The 13,038-nt window shown below is 38.8% G+C and overlaps 1 protein-coding gene across 1 annotated transcript in view; it reads right to left on the minus strand.

The window, feature by feature from the left end:
• LOC146320846 (whirlin-like) overlaps window positions 1-13,038 on the minus strand; it is a 176,023-nt gene that overhangs the window by 22,909 nt on the left and 140,076 nt on the right. Inside the window, exons 7-8 of the mRNA XM_084729256.1 lie at window positions 7,606-7,797; window positions 759-836 (exon numbers count right to left, since the gene is read on the minus strand). Of these exons, the coding sequence (XP_084585382.1) occupies window positions 759-836; window positions 7,606-7,797 (270 nt within the window). The remainder of the gene's footprint in view (window positions 1-758; window positions 837-7,605; window positions 7,798-13,038) is intronic.

A 13,038-nucleotide genomic window follows, 5' to 3' on the forward strand; every position in this document is an offset into this window, starting at 1 on the left:
TCATAATAACCTTTCAGCATATTGTAAATCAAGTGCTCATGACTGCCTCAGTAAACTGCTGCATGCATGCATGTTGCTCATCTGGTCAGAGGATCTGAGGACAGAGAAAACAAAACCTAACTCAGATGAGACCCAACAATCAACTGTTTTTAGACTTTCTACCTACTGCAGCTTTAAGTATGTAGTGGACTAAACCAATATGAGGCATAATGAGGCACATGCAAGCTTTTAAAACTTGAAAACATAAACACTGACTAGACATTAACAGACAACAATAGACAAACATATATATATATATATATATATATATATATATATATATATATATATATTGCAAAAATCAAAAATATTAAAAATCTACAATTGCAAATGGAATATCTCATAAATTCATTACAAACTCATTAAAATGTGCAGACAGAGTCATACTCCTGAGGAGATGAACTCTGGTCTTGAGTCACCTTCAGTGCAGCCTTCAGCCTTCAGCCTCACCACAGTGGTAATAATCCTACACTTTGTTGTTGTGGGATGTAATGAACATTATAGTTTCAATAGAACTGCTTGTGGGGCTTTCAATTTGAAGTCTTGTCATGTTGATCTAATCTGTCCTCTGGACAGTGTTGTGATGCATTATATCTCCATTTTAAACCAAATCTGGTGCCTGAGGTACGGACAGACACAGAAACCCATTCAAAAACAGTTATCCCTGTATATACATCTTTTTTTTTTTTATGGCAGATAAAACAAAGAATGACACATACCAGTGCAATGTTTTGTAAGGCATTAGTGTTCTCCTCCTGGTCCTTTTCTGTCCAGCCACCACCACCAGAGCCATCAGTCTGAAAGAAACAGTACAAAGCATTGTAGCACTGCAGGGCTAAATCTGTAATAAAAAGTTACCCTGGTTTCCTTTAGCCTACTTAATGCAGATGCCAGATGGATGGAATTTGCCCCACAGGACAACATAATGAGTGCAGAAAGTTTAGACAGTTAGAACAAAGTCAGGTTCTTTCTTTTTTCTCTGCCAGCTGAATCATTCGAGGCCATTTAAGGCTGGAGGCTCCATCGTTTTATCGCCACAGAGCTTTCAAAGGGGGCTTCAGGGAGCCCCAGAAGACCTTTAAGGGGTCCACATCGAGAATACCATCATTTCACTTTTTCATTGAATTCAAGTTAGCTCAGGTAAAGAATGTGTCATAAGAATGTTAAAAGAATATACAGATCAATTCATTTTACATTTCTGATGCAAATAAAAAATGGGAAAATAAACTCTTCATCTTTAGATTTAGCTTTCTGGTTTTCAGCCTGAATGAAATCATTATATTTCTTTGCAACTTGACAGACCCACAGCCAATCAGAGCAGCGAAACATGTGTCAGTCATCATATAGAGCCTGCCCTATATTTAATAAAACAGCTGTGATTGGCCTGATCCAAGGCCTGTGGAATTCTGTCTGAACTGAAGGGGGAGGTATGAGGCACACTCTGCCAGACTAAATGAAAACATGAGCTTGGCAGATTCATCTGTTTCCCAGTCTAGCCAAAGCAATAAAAAATGGATTTTAACCCATCCCCACTCTGGAAAACTTGATTTTACCATGAACTACAGTAATGAGAATCCTTCAGAAAGCTTTTTTTTTGTCCAACTGCAATTCCAACAAAATAGGAACGATGTGTAAGACGTAAATCAAAACGGATGCAAAATCTTTTTGATATATTCAGTTGAATACTGTACAAAGATGATAATGTTAAAACTGGACTGCAGGCAGGTCAGTCTAGTAACTGAACTCTTTTACTATGCAGCCATACTGTTGGGACACGTGGACAATGTGTCTTGGCATCGTCTCACTGAAATAAGCAGGGACGTCTCTGAAAAAGATGTCTGGATGGCAGCATTTGTTGCTCCAAAACCTGTTTAGGACCTTATGAAGCAATGGGCACAAACACACCCCCAAGACGTCTGCAGTGTTTCTGGATGTTGTTGATATATGTCTTTCTCTTTGCATGGTAGAGTCTTAACTTTTTAATGCAGTGCTGTCTGAGGGGGTCAAAGGTCACGGGCATTCAGTGTCAGTTGTCTCTAAATTCCTGTAGTTTTGTGTCAAACTGTTGGACTATTTGCCCATTAAGTTTTTCTGAAAGTGCTGAACCTCACACCATCCATGTTTGACTGAGCCTTTCGAGGACGTCCCTTTAATTCCCAATCATGATACTGTCACCTGTTTACCTGTGTTTTTTTTTTATCACTCCACAACTTTCACAGTCTTTTGTTGCTCCTGTCTAAACTTTTTTTTAAATGTGTTGCTGGCATCAAATTCAAAATGAATGAATATTTTACAAAAAAGAAAAAAAAAAAATCTGAAAAATCATTATCAGTTTGAGTATTAAATATCTTGTCTTTGTTGTATACAAGTCAAAAAGGGCCATTGCACAATAGTTAAAAATGTGTTGTAATACAGTGCTGAAAAAAAAAAAGTTTAATTTTGAAAAAGTTAGAACATGCAGAACGGCACAGATTTGTTGTTTTTTTGGTGTTTGTTGTTCATCTTTCTACACACCTCAGTGCTGCAGGCCACATTCCACCAAACAGGAATAATCTCCACACTGCCGCTGCCTTTTTTATACAAGCCATTTTAACACGTGACAGCAGGAGACACACAGGTGCAAATAATAAACCGAACGGCGGCTGAATTACACTGAGCTGCTTCACTTCCTGGTTTTGTTAATGCTGGCTCACTGTCACCGCTTCCTGAGGATAAAACAGAGCCACTGTTCATTTTATTAGTAACACCTGTGCTCTTCCTGCTGCAACAAGTCCAAATGCCTGCTGGGAAATTGAAAGTGAAGTGGACTTGGCAGACAATAAGTAATCTTAAGTTTGCCAGTGAAATTAAAATCTAGACATTTCAATTTGAATTCTGTCCTGATTGTAGCTCATTTCATGGTTATTTTCATAATGGCATGATTCTCTTGGGCCTCTTTTGACAGCTTCAAAAACACAGCAGTCAGAGGACACTGCTGCACTGGTCTGCTTTCTGGTGAGGGTTGATATGTGTGCAATTCTTATTTTTTTTTAGCATTTACAAAAGTGCACACATTCTACTCAAGTATAAGTACAGATACCTGTGGAAAAAAACTAAGAAGCAAGAAAAGAAGTACTGATTCAACTTCTTTACTGCAGTAAACGTGAAAAACTACAGGCTCTGAGATGTACTCAAAGTATAAAAGTAAAAAGTCATCCTCTGAACACAATTTATGAGGTCCAGACATGTCGTAGAGTCATGTGCAATCAGTCTGTTTTCGACATCATCCTGTTTGACTACATTTCAAATTATAATAACTATAATTTACATATAAAGCCTCTCATCCTTCATTCAGTGATCTATTATTACCTGCTGTCAGGTGTATTGGTCGTATATCTGCACATGCAGCTTTATGAAATCTCTGTCCAGGTGGACATCCTCACTTATCCTGTCCTCTGTCTCTGTGATGAAAACTTCCCCTTAACCTTCTCCTCTCACTGCAGTCATTGATCGCCCCTTACTGTGGTGAGTCGCTTTTTTTCACTTAAGTCATTTTCATTTCGAGACATGTCCTCTTCTTCTCAGTGACAGTCCGACCTTCAGGTAGTGTGTGTAACAACACTCACTTTTCCCGTTTTTTTGCTTTAGCAGGTCTTTTAATTCCACTGCTGATGCTGTTAAAATGACAGATTTACCTCCATGGATCTCTGAAAGCAGGATGTCAAACCCAAAACTCATAAAGTTAATCTTTTTTCTCTTTGATGCCATTTTCATGAATGGACACTTCCTGACATTTGGAACAGGAAGCGTATTTATTTACACGGATTTCTGAAGTTACAAACGTTTGTTGAATCTGACATGGCGTGTTCATACGGGCCCTTTGTACGAAAAAAAGTAAGAGAAATGTAAGACAAGAATAAAAAAATGTTCTTGCATGAGGCCCAGTGTCTTTTTTTGTCATTTTTTCTTTCACATTGTTCTTCATCTTGTTATGTCATGTTTTTGTTTTGCTACATCTTCTCAGCATGTTTTTTTACATCATTTTTTGTCTTTTTTTCGTCTTATTACCTTTTTTTTTTCATCTTACATAGCCTTTATGATATTTTTTCCATTTTAGGCTTGTTTTGAATCTTCACATCTTTCTTTATTTTGTCTTGTAACGTCATTTTGTCTCTCGTTGTGTCATGTTTCATTTTTTTGATGTCTTTTTTCATTTTGTTAGATCTTTTTCATCTTGTTATGTCTTTTACATTGTTTTCCTCTTGTTACATCATTTTTCGTCTTGTTACGTCTGTTGTGCCTGTTATGCACTAATGGATACACAGAGGAATACTTTTTTCTGTCTGTCATTGTCTCATCCATTGATGTTGGGACGGCAGCACGCAATGATCTAATATAAAAAATTCATTCATTCAGATGCATTAAAACTAAAGTAACAAACCTGTTTTGAAATGTAAGCAGTAAAAAGTACAGATATTTGTGTTCAAATGTAGGGAGAAAAAGTATAAAAGTTGTCAGAAGTGTTTGTACTTTGTTACTTCCCACCTCTGTATCTATTTAGTTGTCATATGTTTTTAAGCTTCAGTATAAAGAGCTCCAGCTCTTCATGCACATCTCCAAACACCCCCACCCCTCTCTTGGCATGCTCACACATTTTCAGCTCTGTTAATTACAGCTATTGGCTATTGTAAATGACTATCTTGCAGCCAACCTGCATAGAAATGTCTATCTAATGAGACAATGGTGTGTCATACCATGGTGCTGCTACAATGAATCTTACTGTTTCTCGCTGAGTAACTAAGTGTCTGTCAATTAAATGCAATTAGCTTTTTATTGCGAGGTTGTAATTTCACAACCACAATAATGAGCGTGTCAGCACGGCCAATTACACAGACACATGGCGCGCTGCGGCAAGCACCATCAGCAGCGGGCTTTTAATAGCAGCACCAAACAGCTAACCATGACAAGACAAATGTGCCAAAAACACCCGCGGGCATAAAGATTTTGGTCAGGCAGCGGGCCAGAATCCACGCTCTGTGGTCAGATCGAGCTGATCTGGTCTCCCAGGGGCCAAACTGTTGGAGGAAGTGGATCAGAAGCAGACTGTAACCTGGCAGAATGAGGTCTCTGCGGATTGATGTGGGCCACAGTGGAACATCAATACTACAGAGTCGCTGACCTGCCACAAAGACGAGCTGCTCTGTGTCAAAGACTGATGCTGAAAGGAGGCTGAGGCAGAGGGAGAGGGACAAATGATATGTGCACTGACTCACACACACATTCAGTGATCTGTGTGGATCCTTTGAATGGATATCAACTAATGGAGTGCAAAAAAAACAGCCTGTTCTCAGTGCAAATCTGTTGTAAACAGCAGCTTGGTCAGTGCCTCTATGTCTCAAACCAAGATATTCTTGAAATGATGCTGTAGGTACCCTTCTAGCATCACTAGCAGGTGCCTCTCTTAACATTATGTTTTAATGTCAGGTGACGTAAACAGCAAGGATGTCCACATATGGAGGAGGTGGCGTGGATGGAGTGTCACCCAGGAGGCCTGAGTTTCCGGTCCTGTGTGAACCAAAAAGTCAACGCTGACTTACGTAACATACCTAAGTAAAGTAATGCACACAAGTTACATTACATACATGAACTTAAGTAACCAACATATTTCTTTTAAGCCACAATTTCCTTTCCCTAAACTTGCCCAAGCAGTTTTTGTGTCATTATTTTGAAAGTCTACCCTGACATTGCATATTTATTATTGTTAACTTGATCGCAGAGTCATTTCCTTTTAGCTCTGGGTTCCAAATGGATTGAATGCAGGTATTGTTTGACCAGAGAAGTTTCAATACCACTGCGTTATTTCAATCATTACATAAAGGGTACTTAGTACAGATACCCAGCTATAATCAGGAAACAAAAAAGGGAATTGATAAAGAATCAGCCATTGGTCATATTGGACCAGTTGGGAGTGAGAGTGTGTTTGCACATTCAGAGCAATGTTAAAACAGAGAACACAGCCACTGTCAGCACACATCTCATTCCCATTCATTAACGAGCGAATGCTCACAAATAATGTTCAATACACCGTCATCAAGTGTCAGTATATCCACACTAAGCCTGTTCACGGTTTTGGCTGATCAAAGACCAGAGAGTCACTGTCCTCTGTAAATTTCAAACACATTTTTATAACTTGTTTACTTTAAAATTCTATGGAAACATCAGAGGTACTGCGCACCAGTAGTAAATGACCAGAGGGCTTTATAACACTGTTTCCACTTGAGATGGCATCGGACGCTGACTGGCCAGTTATCTTTAAAACTGGCCTGCTAGATGCCATGATGACTGGTGAGTCTGAGAACATTTTCAAGTGGCCATTATTTTGATATCTCAACAAAATATTAGAAATCTGAATGATTAACTTCTTGCCTGGAAAATTGTTTCTCCCTTAATTTTTCTTGCTAAAGTCCACCTCCAGTCATGTTTTAAACGATAGAAAATGCTCTGCAAGAAGTAATAAATTGTATTTGTATTTTTTTTTTAGCAAAATAAGTTCAAATACCTTGTTAAAATGTCTTAGATGTAGCTCTACACCATGTCTCAATTTAATATTAAGGATTAATAAATATGCAAATAGTCCCTGCCCTCTCCACACACCCCAACACCAACACCCACCCCTCAGTAGCTGCACCTTGCCTCTCCTCTGTTTGCTAGCTAATCATGGTAACTAGCTACATCTGGCTTCTGCTGTGGGTGGGGCATCGCCACAAATGATAGCTCCACCCCTTGATTAATGGGATTGGTTCCTTAGGTTTATGATGTCATACATCCAGCCTGACTGAATCTGTTTTTTTGAGACTGCTCTTGGTCACTGCAGTTTGAAAGTAAGAAATGCTTAGACATGTGGTTTACAGCTTATTTCACTCCTGATATGTCTTCTAACACATGAAAAACACTACATGCATGTGTTAACAAGGTTAAAAACCTGATCTTCACTGGAGGGGATCTTTAAAAGTGATTTTTGGGGACAGAGTGTCTCTGAGGCAAATTGTGATTTGTGATTTTGGCCTTTATAAATAAAACATGACTTGACTTTTGATGCTTGCTGGGATACTTGTCTCCCCTAAACTCACAAGTCAGCAAAGTACTTTCGTTCAGTACTTGAGTACACGTACTTAGTTACATTCCACCACTGGTTTCAAATGAACAACAGATCAATCAAGCAGTGCAGTCTATTTTGTTAATTGCTAATCAAATTAACAAGCAGCACTTTGTACCAGCCAGCTGGCTGAGCTTGTTAATTACATTTAGCTTGTAGTAAATCTTTTTAAATCAATATTTGTTGTCAGATAATTTGGTGAGCAGCCATGCAACAGAAAGGGGCAAGAAGGTGGTCATTAGTGCAAAATAACCTTGACAAAGTTTAAAATTCCAGCATGAGAGTGCTTATCTCATTCTATTATGACTTATTTGATATGCATATTTGAACGAGGTCAAGTTAAAATGGCAAAGTGGTAAAAGTCAACAAAATTGAAGGATTATATCACACAATATTTCAATGGAAGTAACTTTTTCAGGCAAGGGATCTACCGTAACAGGGATGGTGTGTCCTGCGTCGTGCATGACGGGGGTCGCGTGGTTGCAGAGACCCTGTGGATGCAGCACTCCCAGGCCTCCGTGCCAGGCCTGGTGGGCCTCCCTCTCACGGTGCAACACCAGCCTGTCGTACAGCTCCAGGTCCTGGGGGGCCACCAGACTCCTCACCTCAGACAGCATGGACAACTGGAGGGAAGAAGAAGAGAAGACAATGCTGGTATGAAGGCAAGCATGAGGGAGAAAGCAGAAAATAGACCTTAACAGCACAGGCGTTATCAATGATACTAATTAAGGTTCCTTTCAATTTAGTGGAGCAGAGCAATTCTAGAGAGCCAGCATGCACAGCACCAGGTCGTGCAGAATTGAATTGAATTCGTTTTAGCTGTGGTGATCACAAAATCACAACTTCCTGGAGGGACTGATTTATAAAGTGCATGGAATTATTGCTCAATGATGCCAAATATACACTGCCTGGACAAAAAAAAAGAAGAAATTATTGACCTGCATCAAGCAAAGAAAACAACTAAGGAGACTGATGAAGCTACTAAAACTGAGTTAAGAACTGTCCAACACATTATTAAAACCTGGAAGAATAGTGGTAAACCTTTATCTTCAAGGAAGAAAATCTTGAATGATCGTGATCAGAAATTACTTAAACATTTAGTGAAATCAAATCATAAAAAATCAATAGTACAACTCAGGGCTATGAGAGGTGGATGAAGTGATGTCCCATCATGCCTAGTGGCTACAGTACAGACCTGTGAGGGCAGTGTTATGATCTGGGGTTGCTTCAGTTGCTCAGGTCGAGGTTCATCAACATTATGTGTCCAAAAAAATGAGTTCAGCTCACTACCTGAATATACTGAATGAACAGGTTTTTACATCAATGGATTTTCTCTTCCCTGATCCACGTAGCATCCATGTTGTTTCCACTTTACGACTTAAAAGCTCATGAACACACTGAAGTCGTAGTAACAGCATCCCAACTCAGGAAGTGGTGCCATCCGAGGAGCACATGAATGCAGTATAAGCACACTGTCACAGCGTGTCCCGGTATTGTTCCCTTGTGTTTCCCTCTCCTGCTGAGTCCTCTGTGTGTGTGTGTGTGTGTGTGTGGTCCCTGTCCTGTCACTCACTCTCCTGTCTCCTGGATGCCTGTTCTCTTGCACACCTGCTGTCAATCAGCTCGTCACCTCTCTCAGCCTACACACCTGCAGTCCATCAGCTCATCACCTCCCCTGCACATCAACCCCGGCTCTTCTCCCACTCACTGCTGAATCAGTGCCATTTACATTCACACTGATTTTCCATTATTATTCAGAATATTCCAAATTTGATACAAAACCTGTAAACACCACATTCTCTTCCTAATTAGGCCCTGTTCAAAATGTAGTATTAAGACTTGGGATACACACATATTATTCAGGTTTTAGTAGAATTCTTCTTACATGTATACAACACATACAGGCCTGACTTACTGAAGGTTTGTGTGTATAAAAACGTGTGTTAACTTGATATCACCCGCAAACAAATGTGCAAAATGATCTATCAGTGTGCACTGAGGCTTTCAAATGTGCAAGACAACACACACTGTCCAGTACGTTTGCCTTGATGAATATGCAGGATGGAGCGTTTCTATCCTAGTGTGCAAAATACTGGGAGGAGAAAATGCAAATAGGTTCATTTAGTGCACACACACTGTGATTTACCAAACCTGAAAATAATTCATGGTGACTGTGACTGCATCTGTATTTAATACTTTAAGGTGGTGCTAATCGGCCCAGTGGTGCGCAAAGATGGCTGCTGTGATGAAGAGGAGACCCTCTGATTTAAAGTCATTTCTCATGAGCTGCTCCTGGGGTGCATTTATTTTTTATTTTCATTCAGTAATTCTTAATGCAGATAGAACACTATGATTAAACTTACATTTATTGCAGCCTATTTGCAGCCAAACAAAACTGAACATTCACAGCCACTGTGGCCTCAAGAAAATTACATTTATTCTGTCTTCATGTTTCCTTCTTTTCACCAACATCACATTTTGAACTGGGGTTTTTTTTTGGCAGGTTGTGTGTTTCTGCTCCCAGCATGCTCCTCTGCTCCACTGCACTTCTCTCCAACAGCGTGCACCTCTTCTCCCTCTTTCTTTTCTCTCTCTCTCTCTTGGACAGAGAGACTTGTACACCGTCTTCAATCTGTCTTGTCAGACCAGATACAGGCTGACCAGCTGCCTGGTGTGCACCACAGAGGACACAGCTCACACCTCCTGCATGATGGATGTATTATCATTATCATTATTATTAGTAGTAGTAGTTCATTTATTTATTTATTTATTTATTCAAGATAGCTCAAGTTTTACTATAAGCCAATTTTTCTTTTGCTCTTCGTCTTATATCTTACCATCTTGAATTTCATTTTGCTTTCTGTCCAAACTCCCCATGCCTGAAACCCTCCTCTACATACTGCTGTCTCCACAGTGTTTGCACCTGTTGTCATTTACACAATTATTCTTAGTAGATCAACCACAAAACGCACACCAACCAAACGTTCAGTATGTTAGAATGTACACACAGAATGCACAATTAACGCTCTTTATTTAGGATCTTATTTGGGCCCTATGTGTCTCAGTTGGATTTTTAATGGAATTTGCAATTGTAGTTGTAAACAAACCAACTAGTCAATAGATGTGATGTATAATATATAGAATGATGGGACATACATTGTTTTAGGGGTATCATCTTACATCTAACATGATTATATAATACAAAAAAAGTTACAACGTAACATAATCAGATTACAGTTATATGAGGTTAAAATGGGGATTATTAGCAGGATTTTAAAATAAAGAACGATACGTGCGAGTCTCAACTCTGGTCTCGGTGAAAGCAGCTAACCTGACAGTTGCCGATTCATTTCTTCTTCTTCTTGAAAGATTTCACCATTATTTGGTCTCAACATCTAATGTAAAGAAACATTTCCAAGTAAGACCAGACGTTAATGTTAGCTAACAGACATGCCGCTAACATTAGAGGTAATTGAAAAGAAATGCATACATTACTTTAATATTGTGATACTTTGGATTAGGTTACTCTGTAATAAGTAACTATATCAGAATCCATTTTTAAAACAACCCTCCCAACCCTGATCATAATATTAGTCACAGTATGCACTGCTGCATTTAAATTGAAATATTAGTGGAGTCATTTTTTGAGTCCTGCAAATAGTTTTGTAGAAATATTGTTTTTTTCCTAATATGGGCAAAAATCTGAATATTTTGTGCATGTAAACTACTGCCTCTGCCACTGTCTACCTCAGTCTAGTTTCTAGTATTCTCCAGCTTTTGTGCTGTTGTGATTCACCATGTTGAAATCCTCGCCTGACGTTAGCTGTCTTTGCCCTGTGCCCTCCTCATCTGCCTGCCTGCCCACTTGCCTGCTACCCTCGGCCTGTAACACCCACACGGTGTAATTAAGAGCAAGGTTATGTTAGGTCTTAAATGTAAGTAAAACAACTGAAAAAAACATGTCAACAGGAAAAGAAGATAAATTTGTTTGCCATTTAAAGATCCCCTCCAGACATATGAAGTCATTTATAAAAGCCATTTTCTTGGAACAATAATGTGTGTCTGGTAAGCGTCCACAATAAAATCCTTTCTACCCTTTCTACCTCATTAGTTAGAAAATTCCATAATTCATGAGTATGCAACATTTATAAAGAGTTTTATAAAACCTCACAGAGGCATCGTAATAACTTATGAATATGCCCATAATGCATCACAGACATGACCTTCATAGAAAATGTTACCAGAATGTTTTTACTGCTGGAGAAACACGAGTGCTCCACAAATGAGAGTGTGGATGACCTTAAGGGCAGACACTTCCTCCTGTCCATGTATGGAGGCTAAGTTTAAAGGTGTTCATGGGAGGATTTTTAAGCTGTAATACAGATGTGGGTAAAATGTGGGCCCGGGGGCCAGATGGGGCCCCACTTCCCACTTTCCCAAACTTTTTTTTTCTTGGGGACCCAAAATCATCACGACCCACGTCACAATAAGCCTTATCAATAAATTTGTGCATAAACGAACATTCCTGACCTTTTTACTGCCATTTCTGCATCACCCTATAATCTTGATGCTTTATTGAAAATGTATAAACACATTAAAACTTAAGAAATCCATTTAGGCTGAGTTAATAGGCCATCTCATTGTTTTTATTTCTTTTTATAAGGAAAACAACATAGGACATTTAGCCTGCTTCATAAATGAGACAAAATAAGTGCATTTAGATAATCAGATTACTTTCACAATAAATTGCTGCCTGACTGAATTAATTAGTTAAATTTTAGACAAAGAAATAAGTCAGATATTTGCTGAGCCAAATTCTATGGGAAGTTAATGATTAATCATTACTTGCCAATAAATGATTAAAATCTTGAAAAGAGCCTGAATTTGATTTTTGAAAAGGTGTACGAACCCTGACATTGTGATTTTAGTTAATGTGCAAATTTGATTTTGAGGACCTCAGAGCAGACAATGTCTTGGGGACCCCCCTAAGGTGGTCCCGGACCCCAGGTTGGGAACCAGTGCACTAAACTTTTCCATGTGGCTCACAAGGTCAAAGTCAATATCATTTTTCTTACCTACTTTACTTACTTATCTTTACTTAAACTGTAATTGGGCCTTTATTCTGAAAGAGGTCAGTTCACTGGTAAAGACAATGATCTGTATCTTTTATATTAAACTATAATTTTATTCACTCTGTTGCTGTTGTGCTGTTGTTTAAATTGTTGTTCTTCTACTGTTGCTGTTAGTATCACTGCAACCTTTCTGCATCATTCATTGCAAACTGGAACACCTGATGTTTTGGATGCTGCTGACAAAAATAATTATCTCACAATTCATCACATGTTCATTCAGAAATGGTGACCAACAGTAGAGGTGCATTATTGTGTTAGCCAGCTATTACCTCATAGACATCTATGTGTCGGTGTGCCCTATATAGAACACCATTATTAGGACCTTACATTACATTTGTGTCTGGCTCACAGCAGCCTGATCAATATGAATGAAAAATAATTGCCCACCACTGCTGCAGTACCATCTCTTTCATCTCTGTCATATTATTAATATGGAGGCTCCAAGGTGATTTGTTTTGGACCCATATCATTTAATTTAAATGCTGTACATGAATATTGAATTTGCATTGATCTAATATTTTTTTCTTTCTCTGCTATGTGAAAGTGTAAATGAAAATTAATCAAAAACTGAATTAAATATTTTAATCACAATTATAATGGCTTATAAGAGCCTGTTCTCACCCACAACAGCAGCTTGGTCATTGATCCTAGACTTCAAACTATGACACTGTTGCGTTGTTTCTGCAGACACCTCTGTAGGATTACATGTCATTGAAGTCAGGTGATGTAGAG

The sequence above is a fragment of the Lutjanus erythropterus genome, chromosome 10 (genome assembly GCF_056507025.1).
Source record: "Lutjanus erythropterus isolate fLutEry1 chromosome 10, fLutEry1.hap2, whole genome shotgun sequence".
NCBI classification, from domain to species: Eukaryota; Metazoa; Chordata; class Actinopteri; order Lutjaniformes; family Lutjanidae; genus Lutjanus; species Lutjanus erythropterus.